Below are 20,433 nucleotides of genomic sequence, written 5' to 3'. Positions count from 1 at the left end.
AGTTCTGATGTACCTACTAGGAATTGGAAAAACTTGAGACACAAACATTTTTGATTTATTATTGTTGCATTTTTTTTTCTTATTTACTTTTCTACAATGAAAAATGATTTTTTTAGACAGAATAATGGGGTAAAATCTTTCAATTTTGAGGATTATTAAAAAAAAACATAATGTTAAGGATTATCAGCTTTACGTCGTAGATTTTCGGCCCTGTGGCCTTCTTGTTGGAAAGCACTGTATAATATGTCGTTAGCCATCTTCTGCACAGACACCACCCTTCGTATGGGACTGCTGGTAGCACCGAGGGGGGCGACACATCTAAATCTCAATTCTAGATGCTAAAAAAATCTCACACTAGCGAATAAATCTTCGAAAAATCTTCTTTCCTTTCTCGCATCTACTTGCATCGCGCATCATCTTTTTGCAGGAAATCTTCAAAATCGTGATAAATCTTCTTTCTATCTACTCAGCGTACGCTCAGCTAGCCACAGCAAAACACAATATTTTCTGCATCGTAGATAGAGTCGCCCCCTCGGGTAGCACAACATGCAGCTCTCATCCGGTTCTGAAAGAGAGAAAACATGTTAACAAATGCCCACATCGTTTGAAGAGAAAAAGGTTCTCGCTCTATAAAGGATATACAACATACCTGAACGACGCAAGTTTCATCCGCTATGCATGCTGGAGCTTTTTAGTGAGATTGCCACGCTGGGGTCGTTATCGTTGGAGCAAAAGCATCTTCCTCTTCCGAATCGAAAGCTGTCACCTCGTTACCATCGTCATGGTCTGCTTCGATTTGTAGTTGTTCAATTTTCAGCACTCGATTGCTTAGCCTTGTTGAGTCCTGTATTCGAGGGTGTTAACCAGGTCCATCGGGATGCAGGATAGTCGCTGCATAAAACTTTATTCTTGTGTAGGGGATGATCTTTATTGGGGCCTTCCAGGTGAAATTTTACGTTTTCGTGATGGCTTTCATGGCAGGCGGCGACGGTGTGTTATAATGAGCAGTAGATTTCCAATCACTTCAGCTGAATCGGGAACCGCACCGGGGTAAAAAATTCTCCCAAATATGAAACTTGAAAAATGGAAAGAGCTGCTACCGTTTATCGGCTACTACTGGTCATCTGCAACTGGAATTGCTGATTTACATGAATACAGGGAACGGTGTTTCAATGCGGTGGATTCTGAAAGCGACCGAACAAAAAAACAGTCACCTTTTTCGAAGCTAGAACTAATGTTTACCTCGAATTCATGCGTCCCCTAATAAAAAATAACCATAAACGAACGATAACCCAAATCATTGAACTATTCCATATTATATATTGGTTTGGATGATACCCAGAACACGTCGTTAAGCAAATTAACCATACAATTTTGATTAGGGTCGTCATCTTGTAGTTGTAAATCGGTTTCAGCTGTGGCAAGGAAAACACCAACTTCTATTCCTCGGCTACGATCAGCACTATATGTGGTCCTTGTCCTAGCGTTTGTTGGAACTCAAGTGCTACTCCATGATGAATGTTACGGTTAAATGACACCGATGCTAATCACATTTACTAGTAAATAAAGCCAAAAACCTGACTGATCACAAATAATAATTCCTTTCGCGAGCTGACGATTGTTTTCGTTTTGGCGCTGAAGACGGGTGCGTTAAAAAGATCAGAAAAGATCTGTCATTTTATACACTGTTAAAAATCAAATACTTATTTGTCATTTGGTGGAGATTGCTACTATAATGTAGTATTATAGTATTATAATTTTATAATATCATGATATCTACCAATTTTTGTAATATTACTACAAAAATTAATGTCAGAACTGTCTTCCTCCTAGGGTCACGTCCAGGTCGTTTAGAATTGGAAGAAGATGTCAAGAGCAAATTTTCATTATGTCGTAAGTAACATCCGCACCAATCCGAGAAAAATAAAGTTTTGTTTTGATGACCGAAAAGTTATTCCTATTTTCAAGTTAACACATATAATCTCATAGTGATAGCAATGTTTAACATATTTAGCAGGGTTTTAATCATACAAATGCAAATCGCTAGCTTTCATGCTAAAATATACTGGTTTTTGAGTCAAAAGTTATTATACGTCGTTTGGTAGCCCCTATTGTTACTTAAGTCAAAGTGTATTTACCAGGATATTCGAGAGAATTATCAATTACGTCTCCTTACGTGCAGCCCATTCATCATTTTAGGACCACCGAAATCATCTTAGCAACAAACAGATCGATTTATTCACTTTAATAATGAGAAAGCAAAACGACGAACGTACACTTTTCACGGTTTTCTCAGCGCTGTTACTTAAGTCAAACGGCATCTCCATAGAAATTGGGTGACTTAAGTAACATCGAAAACTATTTTGATCGGAAGGTGATTACGTCAAAAAGCAATTTGACTGGTAAATAAATTTAAAAATGGGATTTGATCCTATATTCGGACAGTATATAGTGTAATAGCAGGAGAATCGATTGACATTGATAGCTCGACTTTGTTTACCTTTGTTACATTCGACGTAATGAAAATTTGCTCTTGATGTAAGCTTATCACGTATAGATTGAGGCAGTTGTACCGGATTATCAAAGTATGCCTTATTATAGCCAAAAATCTTTTTATTTGTGCGGTTATGTTTGACCCACAGTTTTTGGAAGTAGTAACAGATGCTCTTGACACATGTCTCTACTTCTGAAACGACATCTGGCATGATATTCATATCTATTTTATGAACAGCCATAACCTCAGAAGCTACGCAGCCCCATTTTTTTTTATTTTGGTTCCCTGCGATTCTCCTCCAAAGATTAAACAACTCACGTTTGTCAATAGTTTCTAAATATTTAAAATAAAACACATATGTGTACTTCGTCACGTTTCAAATAGTGATCAAAACAAATTGCACTCACCTGAACCAACCAAAAAAGATATTTCAGAGCTCATTATCGTAAGTATATACGTTATATACGTTCGAAAGCCTATGACACATTTCTACAGACACCGGGACTCAAATAGTGGGAGGAATAAGGACCAATGTTCGTTCAATAAATCGGTCACTACTACCGACTCTGTGAATCACCTGCTGAGGGGTTCAGTCATTTTTTAAACACTACAACAGACACCGGGACTTACCTGCCACAAGAAACAAGAACCACTGTTTATTCAGTCTACCAATCACTACAGTATACACTACGAATCACCTTCTTGTCCAGTCAACCGGTCACTACAATTGAGAATTTGGAATCAAAACTTTTACCACACGCGGCTTTGCAACGTCTACTCTTTTTTTGCATGCCTACTTCGATTTAACCGAATTCGAATTTTCTTCCTTCAACACCAAGACCCTAGGGGCATCCCACTCTAAACTTTAGTTCCAATACTCATTAAGTATTGTTAAATCTCTCTTAAGTATTTTTAAGTATTTTCACATATTTTTTCTCTTGACGTTATTTTAATCATAGTAAGTCTTGGCTATAACATCGGTATCTAGTACAATTGTTTTTTTATTCCGATGTCAAGCATTACGCGTGAATTTTGCTAAATGTCTACCGAAGAGTTAGTCTCCTGTATGGTAAGTAAAATATCTATTTATTCACTATACTCATACTGATAGGATAAAATAGCTATTTTGTTGATTTGAATATAATTTAATTAATTATTACTGTTGCTTATTTTATATTAAATATTTTATTTGCAGTCATCATTCAACGGTGCTTTGGTGATTTCCCGAGGATTTTCGTGTAAAGATGAAAAAGGTGCTGGACGTACTGGCATTTTCAAGTAGCCTAACCAATGCGCTCTTGAAGTCTGAAGTCTGCGCTCTTGAAGTCTGAAGTTACATCACAAATGGGAGAGGACATAAGGACGATGACAGAGTTAATTTGGAAACGGCACGACGTCAACTATGCAGACCTGTATGGGGATTTCAGTGAAACCCCGAGAACTTCCACCTGTTTACCCAATTGTTACCCCTAACCTCGAGTATGCCACGAGTAATCGGTCCACGTTCCACTAACATTAGGTTTAATAAAACTCTGTTAACCTAAAATTAAACTTCAGCTTTGTGAAGCTAATGCAAACGAGCTTTGACAAATAAAAAACATACATATATATTTAAAAAAGTCATGGTTTACATTTGGCTCACGGTCCTCTTTCACATGTTTGACTAATTTACTAAATTTGCTCAATTGATTCAAATTTATCACTCACACTCATCTTTTTCTATCTATTTATGTATTATCTATCTACCCTTATTTTTATCGCAAAAAAAAATCCAAAATACTTATGACAAATCCGTTTCGATCCAAATAGGGAATAGGAGTGAATATTATAATGAAACTTGTTCAGAAAAAGTGTGTTTGCTCAAATACTATCTCTAATAGCTACTTAAATAAGAGAGACGGACTTCAGGTTGAGAATCGGCGCAGCTGGAAAGCAGATTTTTTTTAAATTTTCTCTTATGTCAGAAGAAAAAACACATTCTCATTAACGAAAGACCATAATTCACCTTTCCTCTGAAGTTGTAAATCTCTTCTTTTGTATGATATATTCATTAAATACTTAAACGCTCGCAATGCACAAAATCCAACCTAATACATAAAATCCCTGACAACATTGAGTAAACAAACAACATAAATTTGTCTAGCAACCAGGGAAGCAATCTAGTAATAAGTATTTCTTAAGTATTTTTAAGTATTTATAGGTATCTAAGATATCAATTAGAACTTTATAAGAGAAAAACAAAGTTTAGAGTGGGTTGCCCCTAGCCAAGACCCAACTAACATGTTCAGCTTATAAGCCAACTTTTCCAGCGTTGTGCTGTAAAGTAGCTGAAATAAAGCTTCCGATACAGCTACAAGCAGAAGCTAGCAAAATAGTTTTGGAGAGCGTTTACTCAACTTTTTCACAACCATTATTCAATTTGTCAGTCGCACTGAATAACATCACCCAACAAACGTTAATGTCACTTTTATGCAAATATTAATCAACTTTCAACTTTTAGCTTCAAAACAAAGCTAATAAAGCGAGCATATTACTTATTTGATGGCTCCTACAGAACCAACCACTCTTGCTGAATAACATAAACATCAAAAGTGCTTTTTCAACAACTGAACAACCTGTACTCAACTAATTAACTGTGTTAGCGCTACTTTGGAAGCTATTTTACTGGCAACTAGGTTTATTTTCAAACGTGTGTTTTTACTCTGCTTCTTTACAAAGCTAAATAGCTAGTCGAGAATAGTGATTCATGTGCACTATTATAAAGCCGCTACTCAGCGATCTTGTTGTAGAAGGGCATTAAAATTTGTTTACGTTAGTTCAAAGTGTTGGCGTAGTAAAGTTGGTAGTATCAAGGTTCGCCAATGCGGTCGTCTCGAGTTCGATTCCAGGTTCGGGTACATTGTAAATAATATGGTGGTGTTGCTTATAACTAAGTTCGATTAATGTGATTTGCAGTATAATAAACATGATAAATTCCTCCACTAAAAAAAAGCGTAAACGTTATTTAACCTGGCGTCAAGAGAAAGCTGTGTAGAGATTATTGGATAATCGGGTAAAGATGGAGTAAGCGCCTTTCAAGTTCACACACAACTAAACAGTAGGATAACAGCTGTATAGAAGCGTAAATATATATGCAATAAGAGCTTGTCCCAACCGTCCCAACAGCCATAAGTAGCTGACTAAGTACGCCAGATTTGCTTGTATAGAGGTTGAGTAAAGGTTTCCTCATATCGTATAACAATTGAATACAGCTTGAGGCTGTATAAATTAAATGAGTAAAGCGTTTACATTGAGAAAATTGTTAGTTGGGGAGTAAGTGACGTATGAAGGAGCCGTATTTAAAAAAAAAAAACAAACATTTGTGTAGAACATACTAAGTTCAAAAAATTGCTTCCTAAAAAGTTATTTGCAAAAAATGATTTTCATAAGGCTCTTACCAAAAAACTGACATATCTCTGTAAACATAAGAGGTAGAGGGTTGACGTCTTGAGCAAAAATGTTTGTTTTAATATTGTCTAAAACTTTGCTCAAGACACCATTTTGCTGTCTCGACAAACAAAAAAACTAAATTTTTCATCTCCTTGCTAGGTGAATTAATCATAAAATGACTATCCTCAAAAGAAGGGGCTTTTTAAGTGCACAAACTTCTCCCAAGAAACTACATATGGCTTAAATGGACCGTTTTCGCATAAACTAAAAAACGTTTTGGCACTTTTAGACCATTGTGCGGCGGTTACCTCACCGACGACGATAACAACTATTCTTAAGAAGGATTTGTTATAGATTTCCGATTAACACGTCTTTCCTGCTCAAATAACCTCCATTATTTAGCAAATTGATTCTTTACTTAAATTGTGGATTAATTAAATATGCAAAGTTGAGTTCAATTATTCCATGCAATTAAAATATTCATGTATAGTTTAAAGAAATTGAGTGACTAAAATCGAGGTTGTTTGTATTTTGTTATATTTTATTAACTATATATCGACGAGATGGATCCGGAATGTTGACGTCTGTGTTTTAAGGAGATACCTGCGATGGGTCGAAGAAAGTCTACGAGGAGGCCAGTTGCTGTTGGTGCAGCTCCACTTGGTTATTTGAGTGTTATTTATTTATACAGTAACCCCTCCTTATCGTTAGGACGTCAATTCAGCTTATCGTTTACCAAAACAAACCCTGCTGCAAACCCTACCCTCTTATCCAACATCCTAGTGATTCCTCGTGGAAGTGCAAAGGATTTCTCGGCTTCCATCAAAGCGAGTGTCACGTCAACACATTCCTACCCATTCCTTCCTTGACCTGCGTTCGGGCGCGGCTGGCGCTGGTATTGTCTAGTTTGAGATCACCAGTTTTTACACATTGAGGATGATTGCTGGTCCCAAGCATCGTCTATTGGTTCTCTGTGTAAATACAGCTGATCTGGCAATAACAGCAATAGCAGCAGTAGGAACAAGCAACAATTGACTAGCCGTGGCAAAGGAAGAAAAGGCCTTGGTTAAAGAGGCGCCAAGCGTCATCGCAAAGTTCTTCGAGATAACCGCCATCGGTCGTCTGGCTCACCGTGGCGGTGTCTGACGTATATCCGGTCTGATCTACGAGGTGTGTTGAAGGTGTTCCTGGAAAATGAGGTCCGTGATGCTGTCACCTACACTAAACACGCCAAGCGTAAGGGGCCATGGATGTCCTCTTCTATAAAACGGCCCTTTCCTAACCAGTTCAATCATGCTCATGCTCATGCTATTAAGAAAAAAGTAGAAGGGTCTGTGCCTAGGGGCACGAACGGAAGCTTGACGAAGGACCGCTAGTGGACGGAATAAATGTGAAGAGCATTTAGTTCTTTTAATTGATCAATTATCTATTATCTCAACTCTTTCCGTTTTTGAATTGTAGGCGTACCAAATTTGTAGTACTTGTTTTCAAAGAGAAAGTTGATTAAGAGAATCAATCAAAATCAAGATTACAACTCTGGAGAGCATTTTGTGTGGTCGTTGGGGGCTTGTGGTTCTGAATATGGACAAACAAGGACAAGCACAGATAAATTGAATTCCAACTCTTTACTGATGTAAGCTTGATGGCCCTGAAAAGGGCCGTTTTATTGAAGAGGACATCCATGGCCCCTTACGCTTGGCGTGTTTAGTGTAGGTGACAGCATCACGGACCTCATTTTCCAGGAACACCTTCAACACACCTCGTAGATCAGACCGGATATACGTCAGACACCGCCACGGTGAGCCAGACGACCGATGGCGGTTATCTCGAAGAACTTTGCGATGACGCTTGGGCCTCTTTAACCAAGGCCTTTTCTTCCTTTGCCACGCCAGTCAATTGTTGCTTGTTCCTACTGCTGCTATTGCTGTTCACCATGCCGTCCGGAGCGAAAATGAGCTAATGCCATAGTAGTAGTAGTAAAATTATGTTTATTTCTGTTGATTATGGTAGTACATTGATTTATCATATTAATTGATTAGCCTATCTGGCTCTTCATCTTTGTTTAATTTGATATTCTAATTTAATATTTGCGTTTTTCAACTAGTTTACAGAATACCCCTTTGGGGCTGTGTTTTATTTGAATTGAAAAAAGTGATAACCTACCTAACTACGAGTATAACTTAACCTAACGTGCTAGATCACGTATGATCTGATGATTTGATCTCAGACAGGTGTCTCTGAACCTTTCCAGGATGAATACTCTCCGTTCTTCTAATGTCTGAATTCCAGCCAGGAGGTGGATCTCAGAATTTCTAGTCCGCGGGGGACTGTTTAGGAACATCCTAAGGATCTTGTTTTGGATCCTTTGGAGTTTAAGGTGATGGCATTTTGCGCAACTCTCCCAGATTGGCAAACCGTACTCGATTACAGGAAGGATGATTTGTTTGAAGACAACAAGCTTATTTTTCAGGACAGGGTTGACTTCCTGTTGATAAGTGGATACAACGATCTTATCAAGATGTTGCACTTGGTTTTCGTTTTGTCAACGTGCTCCCTGGAAAGAAGCTTGCTGTCTAGTGTAAGCCCGAGGTACACGACCTCTTTGGACAATTCCACCGTTAAACATCATTAGTAGGGACCTGATGGCATGTCAAATACGTCGAAAATTTACGAGTCAAACCACATTGATTCAAGAGGACATCTAGATCTCAACTTGAGGACATTTTGTAGATCTTAAGATATTACATGACTTCAAAAATATCTTGAAGCTAACAACTCATACCCATACTATCATACATCAAGACAAAAATGCATAAAAAGCACGAAAATATTTTTGGCCACCTTCATGTATGGAGATTCTCCACTGTGCGACCCCAGGGAGGCAACTCCCACACCTGGACCCTACCTATCGGCCCATCAATTCATGAACCGGGGACCAACGGCTTTACTTCCCTTCCGAAGGAAGGCGTTATCAGAGATGTTATGCCTCAGTACATCCAGGCGGCGCCGACTGGGATTGAACCCAGGCCTGGTGGGGTGAGAAGTAATCACGCTTACCACTACACCACCTGCGCTGCTACCCTCGCCTACTAGGCAAACAAAATAACCAAAGTAACATTGAAGCATCCATCATTCTAAACTGTACATTGCATTTTTTTTTAGCAATGATTAATTTTAAAAAAATCCCCAAAAACCTGGAAATTTTCCTTTGAAGTCTTGGGAAAACCTGTAAAGCTATAGCAAAATAAGTAGACACCCTGCTCCAATAATTTGTGGATGACCCATTACACACATAACTGTCCCATGTTTTATGCAATCCTAGTGGATCATGGGACATTTATGCGTGTAACTACAGCTCAGTTAATCGAAAAGAATGAAAGCACCTAGGAAAGCACATTCCAAGTACATACTAATTGTTTCGGTCCTTCTATACTAATATACTACTTTAGACTAATATACGGTTTTCGGATACTTTTAATAAACAGTGTATAATACAATATTGCATGGTTTAATGTACATACTAGAGAGAGCAACAACTACATTGGTTTACGATTACAATCTAACTACTTAAATCTTACCATCCCACAGGAATCTTCATTTCCCGAATCATATTATCGAGCAGTTGGATCAACGGTTCAAAATACCGAAACATAGCATCGGAGGATATTTCCTCCGATCCAGTCAGTATCTTCAACACTATTGACCAATGCTGTGAGCCGCCCAACCTAAGTGCCTTCGCCAACAGCCTTCCGGCTCGCTTCGAACCGTACAGATCGCACCGGTGCAGTGGCATGGGTAGCTCATTTGGCGAGTCAACACTTCCAAAAATCGACTTCCTACAGAGGCCTTCCAAAATTTGGAAACTTAAAAAGTTGGCCAAAAAGTACCGCACATAGGGCGTATTATCGGGTAAATGGTACTTGGCGGCGGCATCGAAGAGATCCGTTCGGTCCATTTCGGTTGGAGGTTTGATACCCTGCTCGCTTTCCAGCAGATGCCAAAAGTAGTTATTGGCGTCGGCTTCAAAGTTAATGGAACCTTCGAACAGAGCCCACCGGTAGCGGTCCATAATGTAGGAAAACGGTATGGAAGAGATTTTCACCAGGGCCGTTTTGAGGAGAAGGGCATAATCGAACGAATTTAGGTGCTGGTAGTTTTCCGGGGCCAGAAATGATGAGTTTAGGAGATTTATTCTGGTTAGGTGCAGTGGGTTTATGGCAGACAGGTAGATCGTATCTCCGATACTTTCCTGGAAAGCTGAATTGGTTCCATCCTGAAAACGTAAAAAAAGATACATGATTTGTGGGTAACAGATACACATCAACGGCATACCTGGAAGATGGTTGACTGATTAGAAGTCAACATGTAGTACACGATGTGTCCCATTTCGTGCATGATGACGTAAAAATCGCTCATTGAGTTTCCTGCGCAGACGACCATTCTGTAGAATGAAGAAACAATAATTAGGAACTGGCAAAAACGTTCTATAGCTACACGACAAGATTACATTCGACTATTCATCGAATAATCAGTGAGTTCCCTGAATAGCCCTTCATATCCCATATTCCCACTCAATTGACCACTGCAAGATTTTACAATACAGTAAGGCTATTATTCCACTTCTGAAATTGACGGATATGCGTAAATTTCTTTTTTTTTATTAGAACTCGAATATTCCAATGCAAGAAACTCTATACAACTCGACAATCCCATACAAAATCGCTATTACAGTTACACGGTACTCAGTTATCAGTTCACACTCTTCAATATTTAATGTGTCACATTTAACCTATCTTAATTTCTTTATGCTCTTCACCTTTATTTTTGTTTTACTCGCATCTGATTCCTTTTTTCTCACATCCCATTGTTCAATCTTCATTTCTCAATTCAAATATTCTCGTAACTTCTCAACATGTCGAGTTTGGCTCCTCCCTTCTCTTCACTATGCATAATTTGAAGATCTTCTCTTAACCCTCCGTTACTCGCTCTGTTGTACTTTGTGCAACACACATGAGTTTTCCATTGCCATTTTGTTGCTGAGTTACCAATTGATCTGAAACCAACGAGTATTCCTCAAAAAACTTGTTTTAATCTAAACAAGCTAAACTTTGATTACAGTAAACACCTAAAAAATGCGGATAGTAGGGAAAATGTAAATGGAAACCGCGTAAACTGTGACCATGCTACGTGGGAGTTGGCTTAATTGAGTGCAACATGGAATACATCGAGATCCTGACCGGATAGAAAATTACTGTCTTGCGCAAAGTTGTTCAGGAGATTATAGCCTTGTCGCTGGTGGACAGTAGTTCAGAATTTTCTCACTACGTAGCGCTAGCATACATGTGAAATTCTTGCATGTGATATGTCTCGAGATCCTGACCAGATAGAAAGTTACTGTCTTTTACAAAGTTTTTCAGGAGGTCAAAGCCTATTGCTTGGTGCTCAATAGTTCAGAATTTTCTAACTACACGACGCTAGTATACACATGAAATTCTCATATAAAATATCTCGAGTTCCCAACCAGATAGAAAGGTAATGTCTTCGACATAGCTGTTCAGGAGATCAAGGTCTTTTTGCAGGTGAACAGTAGTTCAGAGTTTTCTCACTTCGCGGCGCTACTATACATGTGAAATTCTCGCATATAAAATATCTCTAGATCCAGATAGAAAGTAAATGTATTCGGCATAGTTTTTCAGGAAGTCAAGATCTCTTTTGTTGGGTGACAATAGTTCAGAATTTTCTCACTATGCGGCGCTAGTATATACGTGCCTTTCTCGCATATTCAGCTCGAGATCTTGATCAGCTAGAAAGTTGCTGTCTTCAGCAAAGTTGTTTAGGAGGTCAAGACTTTTTGGCTGGTAGACAGTAGTTAAGAATTTTCTCCCCACGTGGCAAATTTTTCGTTGAGATCCAGCAAAATAAAATATCGAACTGCTCGGTGGTGCCCATCTGGGCAAAAAATCTAAGTGTGTAGGTACATCCAAAGTCATAAATAAAAGGCCTGATAATATGAAATTATCATCTCTTTCATTACCGTTATTCCTAGGCTGCTAGGAGTGTGACGTCGAATTTATGGTTACATACACCTTATCCTAAATCTAAACGAGAAGAATCTACTCAATTCATCTAAAATGTGTAATGTAATTTTACATAAAATATATACACACAAGTTGGCCAGTCGAGCCATAGGACTATCTCAGTCGTGAGATTGTTTTACTCAGAAATATCCAAAATCGTAGTTCACTCAGCGCTGAGTAACCTACACTCCCGATCATAAGCTTAAATATACTCCCAAAATATATGCAAATGTGTTTTGTTCAAAGCTCTCTCATTTTTTGAAAATCATATTAAGCAATTTGCTTCTTCGTATTTCCATTCAAAATCTTTCAAATGTTCTAAAAAAATTGGACGTAAAATGACAAAGATATGAACAGAACACATTTGCATGTTTTTTGGAGGTGTCCTTAAACATATAATCGGGAGTGTACGGTTTTATAAATTTCTCCATTCAACTGAGCAAAAGTGCCTCACTCTCTGAGTTAGTCTCGTTGCCCGTGCACACGTAAATAGAGGGATTTATTTGTTCTAGACCCCTCTATAAGACATTTTGAAATTAGCCTAAAATGAAAGGGAGACTCTAAACATTCATTTGGTGGAAGTTTCTGCGATATTGATCTTTTAAGATAATGTTTTCCATCTGAGATACGTGTAAACACTATTTTATCAGAAGTATACAAGTGGAACGAATCACCCCAATTTATGTATCCACAAATCTGCATGAAAATCTTCACCAGTAAATGAAATCCAGAATATATTTGTTAGAATGATGTAAATTGTATTTTTATTTTATGATATTTGATATGCGAGAATCGCCCGCCAAGTTTTGAGAAATTTCTGAACTACTTTTCATCAGTCAAAAGATCTTTATCTCCTTAACAGCTTTACAAAAAACAGTCAATTTCTAGCTGTTCAGGATCTCAAGATATTATAAACGAAGATTTCACGTATATCTTAGCGCCGCGTAGTGAGAAAATTCTGTACTGTCGACCAACGAAAAACTTTGCCGATGACAGTTTAGCAGGTCTCGAAATATATCTAATGCGAGAATTGCCCGTGTATACAAGCGCAAATACAATGATGTGAAAAAAAAATGAATTTCTGTACACCAGCTAAAAGGCCTTGGCGCCCTGAACAACTTTGCCCAAGACAGTAACATTCTATTTGGTCAGGATCTCGTTATATTTTATATGGGAATATTTCACGTGTATACTAGCGCCGCTTAGGAAATTCTCAACTATTGTACACCACGCAATAGACTTTGACCTCCTGAACAACTTTGTCGAAGACAGTAACTTTCTATCTGGTCAGGATCTCGATACAAACCAAATGCGAGAATTTCACGTGTATACTAGCGCTACGTAGTGAGAAAATTTTGAACTACTTTTCACTATCAAAAAAGTTATGACCTCTTGAACAATGTTGTCGACGACAGTAACTTTCTATCTGATCAGAATCTCGAGATATTTTACATGCGAGAATTTCACGTGTATACTAACGCCACGTAGTGTGAAAATTCTGAACTATTGTGCACCAAGCAATAGGCATTGACCTCATGAACAACTTTTTCCAAGACAGTAATTTTCTACCTGTTCAGGATCTCGAGCTATAGCATACGCGAGAATTGTATACGTTTACTAGCGCCACGTGGTGAGAAAATTTTGGGCTACTGTCCACCAGCCAAAAAGTCTTGACCCCTTGAACAAGTTTGCCTAAAACAGTAACTTTCTATCTGCTCAGGATCTCGAGCTATTGTATATGCGAGAATTGCATGTGTATACTAGCACCGCGTAGTGAGAGCATTCTGAACAACTGTCCACCAACGAAAAGATCTTGACTTCCTGAACAACTTTGCCAAAGACATTTACTCTCTATCTGGTCAGGATGTATCACATGCGAGAACTTAACATGTGTACGAGCGCTACCTAGTGAGAAGATTCTGAACTACTGTTCACCATCAGAAAGTTTATGATCTCCTGAACAGCTTTGCCGAAGACAGTAACTTTCTATCTGGTCAGAATCTAGAGATATTAAATATGATAATTTTACGTGTACACTAGCGCCACGTAGTGAGAAAATTTTGAACTCCAGATTGTTTGGGGGTAAAATGTGATAAAAGTTTAGCTTGTATAGTTAAAAACAAGTTTTTTAAGGAATACCCGTTGGTTTCATATCGATTGATAGCTCGGCTGCAAAATGGCAATGGAAAACTCACACTGTTGTACAAAGTACAACGCGCGAGCACTCGTGTTACAAAAGTTGGCGCGAGTAATGGGGGGTTACATACCGTCCACTCACTCTTTAAGCAACCTTACCTGTAATCTCCATCAGCAAACATATTCGCGGCCGTTCCATGGCACTTGGTAACATTCTTGCTCCGTTCGAAAACGCTCTTCTTCCAAAAAGTTTTCGTCATCATGGGCAGCCCCATCGATGAATAGACGTCCTCTGCCCGTTTGATAAGCTGTTCGCCAGTCCAGTTTCTTCGCCTAAAACTTTCCATGATATCAACCTGGTGTGGATAAATCAATGTTGCCAGCGATTCCCAATTCTGACTCCACATGTCACCGAGAATGTGCGCTGGAATCAATCCAGCGGGGTCAAAGTTGACCATCCGTGGATACTTTTGCTTGAGAAAATATCTTGCCACCGCATGTAACTTTTGGTACAGAGGTTTAACCTGCAACCATAGACGATTTGTCAGCTCTCGGAGGTTCGCCATTTCCAGCTCCGCTCGCCATGATGCTCCGATATCCGCATAACCCATCCTCCGGGCTCCAATGTTCATGTGATCGATCAATTTCCTGTACGGTTCCTTAGTAGGAGGCCCTACTGCTAACCTCCACGATTGCCACGCCCAACTATGCAGGTTCTCTTCATCAATGGTGCAATTTTCATTTTCGTCGCGTTGTGAAGTTGATTCTAGAAGAAATGGTTGCATTAATACGAAAGCAATGGAAATTCAATATCAGTACTTCCGGTCATAATTTGTTCCATTTCCGGTTCACCGTACAAACAAATTCGATCCTTATCCTCAGCATCGGATTGCATATTCGACGCAAGTTTTTGATGCTTCAAGGATGTCCTATCCCACAGCAAACCGTTACCCTTGCAGGGGTTATAGGCTTTATCTATGCAAACTTGTGTTCCGCTGTAGATTCCTTGCATAGAACCCAGCAATTTAGCGATAGTACTGAAACACTTCAATGAATTAACAAAACCAAATTTAACAATCTTCCATGTGGCACCTTATTTCCCCATCGCTGTACTGCGGCAACCGACAGAGAAGATGGAATGCCCTTTCCAAACTGCCATTGAAAGCTCTGTGCTGTTGCCCGCGGGTGCACATATTGCGCTCCCAGTGGGCTTTCCGCACCGTCAGCTGGATTATTTTCTCCACCGTTGCCGTCTGTGTAGCTAGGGTACTGGAAAATAACATGGAAAATATCAGCTAAAAAGGTGCTTCCGGCAATTATTGTGTGGCCAATGCGAATGAATGTGGGGTACAAGTTATCAATCTCACCTTGATTCCCAAGCGTACAGAGCTGCTTCATGGTTTAGTTGTTTTAATTCCACGTTCAGCTGGTGAAACCATTGAATGGCGGGGTGGTTAGATACTGATGGAAATTTCGATTCGGGATGAGATTGATTGAAAGTTAGTGGACATCTTAAACTTGAAATGGTTTCACATGTACAAAATATCATAATAACATCTAATGATTTCATAATTCCGAATAATACGTTTAATAGCGAAGTAAGTATGTATAGACCGGCAATCGGGCCAAACAGCCTGCATGCCGTATCGAACGACAACGGCCAACGATGCGTGAACTTTGCCTCTCGGGGTATGGTAGTTCGAAGTACGTTTTTCCCCCGCAAGGATATCCACAAAGTCACCTGGAGATCTCCAGACCAACACGCAGTGCGAACATAGATTCGGACCACTACCTAGTGAGGTGTTTGCAGCTAGCGTGTAGTGGTATAATAAACCATTCGAGTTAAACGTACACTAGAATGGGTTGTTTGTAGTTAGCGTGTTTCCGTTTAACGGAAACTCACACACATGGAAAAATGTGTAGTCGATTCCGCAGACGAAGGTCTGATCGAAAAGCAAAATAAACTCGAGGATGATTAGTATCTGACACCTCCAAGTAACAAGTCGTTTTTTTATTACCTCTTAAAATCACGGTTTCACTTTTAGTGTTTCAATTAGTAGTTCGGTGAAATAAATAAAAAGTCTATAGGTCCAACATACGGACTTTTCAGTTGGCGACGACGGAAAATAGGTTCAGTGGCAAGTGTTGAGAAGTGTTAAAGTGAAGGTGGAGTATAATTTTCGACCTAGTACGACGAACGCCATCAAGATAGAGCTTTTATTGCGATTCATCTGTCGGCTGCCGGTAGTTTGCTCTATTATCTTAATTATCTACAAAAAGCACTTCGATCCGGAGTGGTAAGTTTTTTTTTCGTCGGGAGATTTTGAAAACCAATTTCGGTGGGTTTGGCGTTTTACGGATCGCAGTGGCTTAATTTCGGCTTCATTTTGACCCGGTAATTGAAAGGCGCTTTGTGTTGACCTTCATTTTATTTTCGATGCGCAAATAATAAATTGAGGAATATAAAAGAAATTTTTCGCAGCGATAGCCTTTTATTTTCTTTTATTAAGAGTGTTTTCTTTTATTTAATAGATAGTGATAGTCGGCGGGATTCACCATCGCTGTACGTCGATTCAGTGGCACTTCTGGTGATTTTCAAGGCGCATCAATAGCTTCCGCATTTCCTCTCGTCGATCCTTCTTGGCCAGTTCCGGTCCAGGTAGTACCCAAATCTCGACGTCAACTGACGGCTTGCGTGGTTGCCAAAGGGTAAGACCGCGAGTAGCGAAACATTACTCTTATCCCCGGTCGGCAAAGGCTGAACAACATTTTGGTGAGTAATTTTTTTTTAACATTGGGAGGCCAGTTAGTGCATCCATTTGTAAGCAGACATTGTTTTATTGTAGAAGTGATTGCGCTATTTACCAGTGGAAAACATTTCTTTTTCACATTTAACATGGCTCAATCCACTTTTAGCACTACATTAGAACCTTTTCGCAAAGGCAATTCGTTTGGAGATTGGGTTGAACGTTTGGGTTTCTTTTTTAACATGAATAAAGTACCCGATGAAGAGAAGAGAGATCATTTTATTACGTTGAGTGGCCCTGTAATTTTCAGGGAACTAAAATTGTTGTACCCCAATGGTAATCTAGCCGAGATTCCTTATTCAGAAATGGTTGCCAAGTTGAAAGCAAGACTCGATAAAACCGAATCTGATCTTGTGCAACGTTTAAAGTTTAACGTTAAGGTGCAGCAACCGGATGAATCGTTAGAGGATTTCGTGTTGTCTGTGAAACTTCAAGCAGAATTCTGCAATTTTGAAAACTTTAAACAACTGGCTATTCGTGACCGTATTGTTGCTGGTATCCGGGACAAATCTCTTCAGCAAAGATTGCTCAATGAAGAGAAGCTAACGCTAGAGACTGCGGAAAAAATAATTACTACTTGGGAAATTGCCAGAAATAATGCAAAAAACATGGATCACAGCAACAGTGTGGACTTAATAGCGTCTTTGAAGGCTTCTGGTTTTCCTGGGGCCAGGCTAAATACATTGGCGGCCACAATGGAGTTAGCGAGGGCGAATGCCAATACAGAGGTTCCGCAAAACCGGGGACCGGTCAAAACTAGATTAGGTTATTCCCCTTATCACAAAAATCAATGGAAACAAAGGCAAGGGCAGAATATGCAATGGCGGAACCGAGGTCAAGACAAAGAGGAAAGAAATAGTCTTTTCAATCGCCTTAACTATTCACAAATGGTGTGCGATTTTTGTGGTGTCAAGGGGCACATTAAACGGAAGTGTTTTAAATTAAAAAATATGCATAGGGATGCTGTGAACATGATCAATCCGAATACTTCTGGATCCAACCCGGACGAGTTTTTGAGCGATATGGTCAACCGAATGCGAACGGATTCAGACAGTGAGAATGATGCGAATGGTGAGAAACATGTTCTTCAATGTATGCATGTGTCGTCTGTAGGGAAAATAAGTGAATCTTGTCTTTTGAGAGTAGCAATTGATAATGTTTTGTTTGATATGGAAGTGGATTGTGGTTCGTCTGTAACTGTTATGAGTAGAAAGCAATATTTTGATAATTTTTCAAAAGTTTTAACAAAGAGTCAAAAAAATTTGGTTGTTGTAAATGGCACGAACCTTGTGATAGAAGGAGAAGTAGATGTTTTGGTTAATTTAAGGGGATTTTCGGCAAATTTGAAGCTTTTGGTGCTAAATTGCGACAATAAATTTACCCCTTTATTGGGAAGAACATGGTTGGATGTATTTTTCCCGGATTGGAGAAACTTTTTTGTGAATTCTATTTTTTCTAGTTCTGAAACTGACCGCACAATAGTTAATGAAATCAAAAATAAGTTCAATGGTGTTTTTGTTAAAGATTTTTCTTCTCCAATCCAGGGTTTTGAGGCGGATTTGGTTTTGAAATCTGAAGTCCCTATTTTTAAGAAAGCTTACGACGTACCGTACCGTTTACGGGAGAAAGTCGTTGAATATTTAACAAAATTGGAAAATGAAAAGGTGATAACACCAGTAAAGACGAGTGAATGGGCTTCTCCTGTGATTGTGGTAATGAAGAAGAACAATGATATAAGGCTAGTAATAGATTGCAAGGTTTCGGTTAACAAGTTTATCATTTCAAATACTTATCCGTTGCCCACAGCTCAAGACGTGTTTGCTGGTTTGGCTGGGTGTAAGATTTTTTGTTCATTGGATCTTGAAGGTGCTTACACTCAGTTGTCATTGTCAGAAAGATCTAAACAGTTTATGGTAATAAATACTATAAAAGGACTGTACGTATACAACCGGTTACCGCAAGGGGCATCATCAAGTGCTTCGATTTTTCAGCAGGTAATGGACCAGGTTCTAAATGGAATTGAACATGTTACGGTATATTTGGATGACGTTTTGATCGCAGGAAAGGACTTAAATGATTGCAAGAAAAAGCTATTTATAGTGCTTGAAAGACTTCAGAAAGCTAACATCAAAGTAAATTGGAACAAATGTAGATTTTTTGTCTCAGAATTGGTCCATCTAGGACATGTTATTAGTGATAAAGGTTTGATGCCATGTTCAGACAAGATTTCTACAATTGAAAAAGCGAAAGTGCCTCGAAATGAGACGGAACTGAAGTCCTTTCTAGGATTGATCAATTATTATCATAAATTCATTCCTAATTTGTCGTCAAAGCTTTATTATTTATATAATTTATTGAAAACAGACGTTAAATTTAATTGGAATTACAACTGTGATAAAGCCTTTGAAGAAAGTAAAAAAGCACTAGTGGAGGCGAGGTTTTTAGAGTTTTATGACCCGAATAAACCAATAGTTATAGTTTCTGACGCTTCTGGATATGGATTAGGTGGAGTAATGGCACATTTGGTTGATGGAATTGAAAAACCAATCTATTTTACATCTTTTTCGCTGAATACAGCCCAACAAAAATATCCGATTCTTCATTTAGAAGCCCTAGCTTTAGTTTGCACCGTGAAAAAGTTTCACAAATTTGTGTATGGAAAAAAGTTTTTTATTTACACAGACCACAAGCCATTAGTCGGAATTTTCGGTAAAGATGGAAGAAATTCAATTTACGCTACAAGATTGCAGAGATTTGTGCTAGAACTGTCGATTTATGATTTCGAGATTCAGTATAGACCCTCAAAACACTTAGGAAACGCTGATTTTTGCTCACGTTTCCCTTTGGATCAAGCGGTACCTGTTGAATGCGATAAAGAATTAATCAATAGTATTAATTTTAGTAGGGAATTCCCTATTGATTTCGCAGTGATAGCTAGTAAAACTAAGGAGGATGAATTTTTGCAAAATGTTATTTCTTTCATAACTAATGGTTGGCCAGATAAAGTAAACAAGCAATACATTGATGTGTACGCTAATCAACAGGATTTAGAATTAGTAGATGAATGTCTACTATACCAAAATAGAGTAGTAATACCTGTAGCAATGAAAAATCGAGTTTTAAAGCTTTTGCATGCTAACCATGCAGGAATAGTTAAAATGAAGCGACTAGCTAGACAAAGCGTGTATTGGTTCGGCATTAACTCAGATATTGAGGGTTATGTGACAGCTTGCGAAACATGCAATAGTATGATGATAGTTTCAAAATTTAAAACTGAGTCTAAATGGATACCAACGACGAGACCTTTTAGCAGAATTCATATAGATTTTTTTTATTTTGAGCACCGTACATATTTGTTAGTAGTTGACAGTTACTCTAAATGGGTTGAAATTGAACTAATGCGGAATGGCACAGATTGTGGTAAAGTTTTAAAGAAATTGGTGGCTTTATTTGCTAGGTACGGATTACCAGATGTTTTGGTATCAGACGG

The 20,433-nt window shown here is 38.7% G+C and overlaps 1 protein-coding gene across 1 annotated transcript; it reads right to left on the bottom strand.

Moving 5' to 3' along the window:
• Positions 1-9,497: 9,497 nt before the first annotated feature.
• On the bottom strand, positions 9,498-15,566 carry LOC135713716 (angiotensin-converting enzyme-like). The gene is made up of 6 exons (XM_065236938.1): positions 15,504-15,566; positions 15,229-15,405; positions 14,956-15,173; positions 14,296-14,902; positions 10,256-10,364; positions 9,498-10,196 (listed from the first exon to the last, which is right to left on the bottom strand). The coding sequence occupies exons 2-6, from the start codon at positions 15,327-15,329 to the stop codon at positions 9,498-9,500; spliced, it is 1,734 nt and encodes a 577-aa protein (XP_065093010.1). The 5' UTR covers positions 15,330-15,405; positions 15,504-15,566.
• Between the last annotated feature and the right edge of the window lie 4,867 nt (positions 15,567-20,433).

The sequence above is a fragment of the Ochlerotatus camptorhynchus genome, unplaced genomic scaffold (genome assembly GCF_037179485.1).
Source record: "Ochlerotatus camptorhynchus isolate MF236.1 unplaced genomic scaffold, CSIRO-AGI_Acam_v1.1 ptg000041l, whole genome shotgun sequence".
Classification (NCBI taxonomy): Eukaryota; Metazoa; Arthropoda; class Insecta; order Diptera; family Culicidae; genus Ochlerotatus; species Ochlerotatus camptorhynchus.
This window is presented reverse-complemented; position numbering and strand designations above follow the sequence as displayed.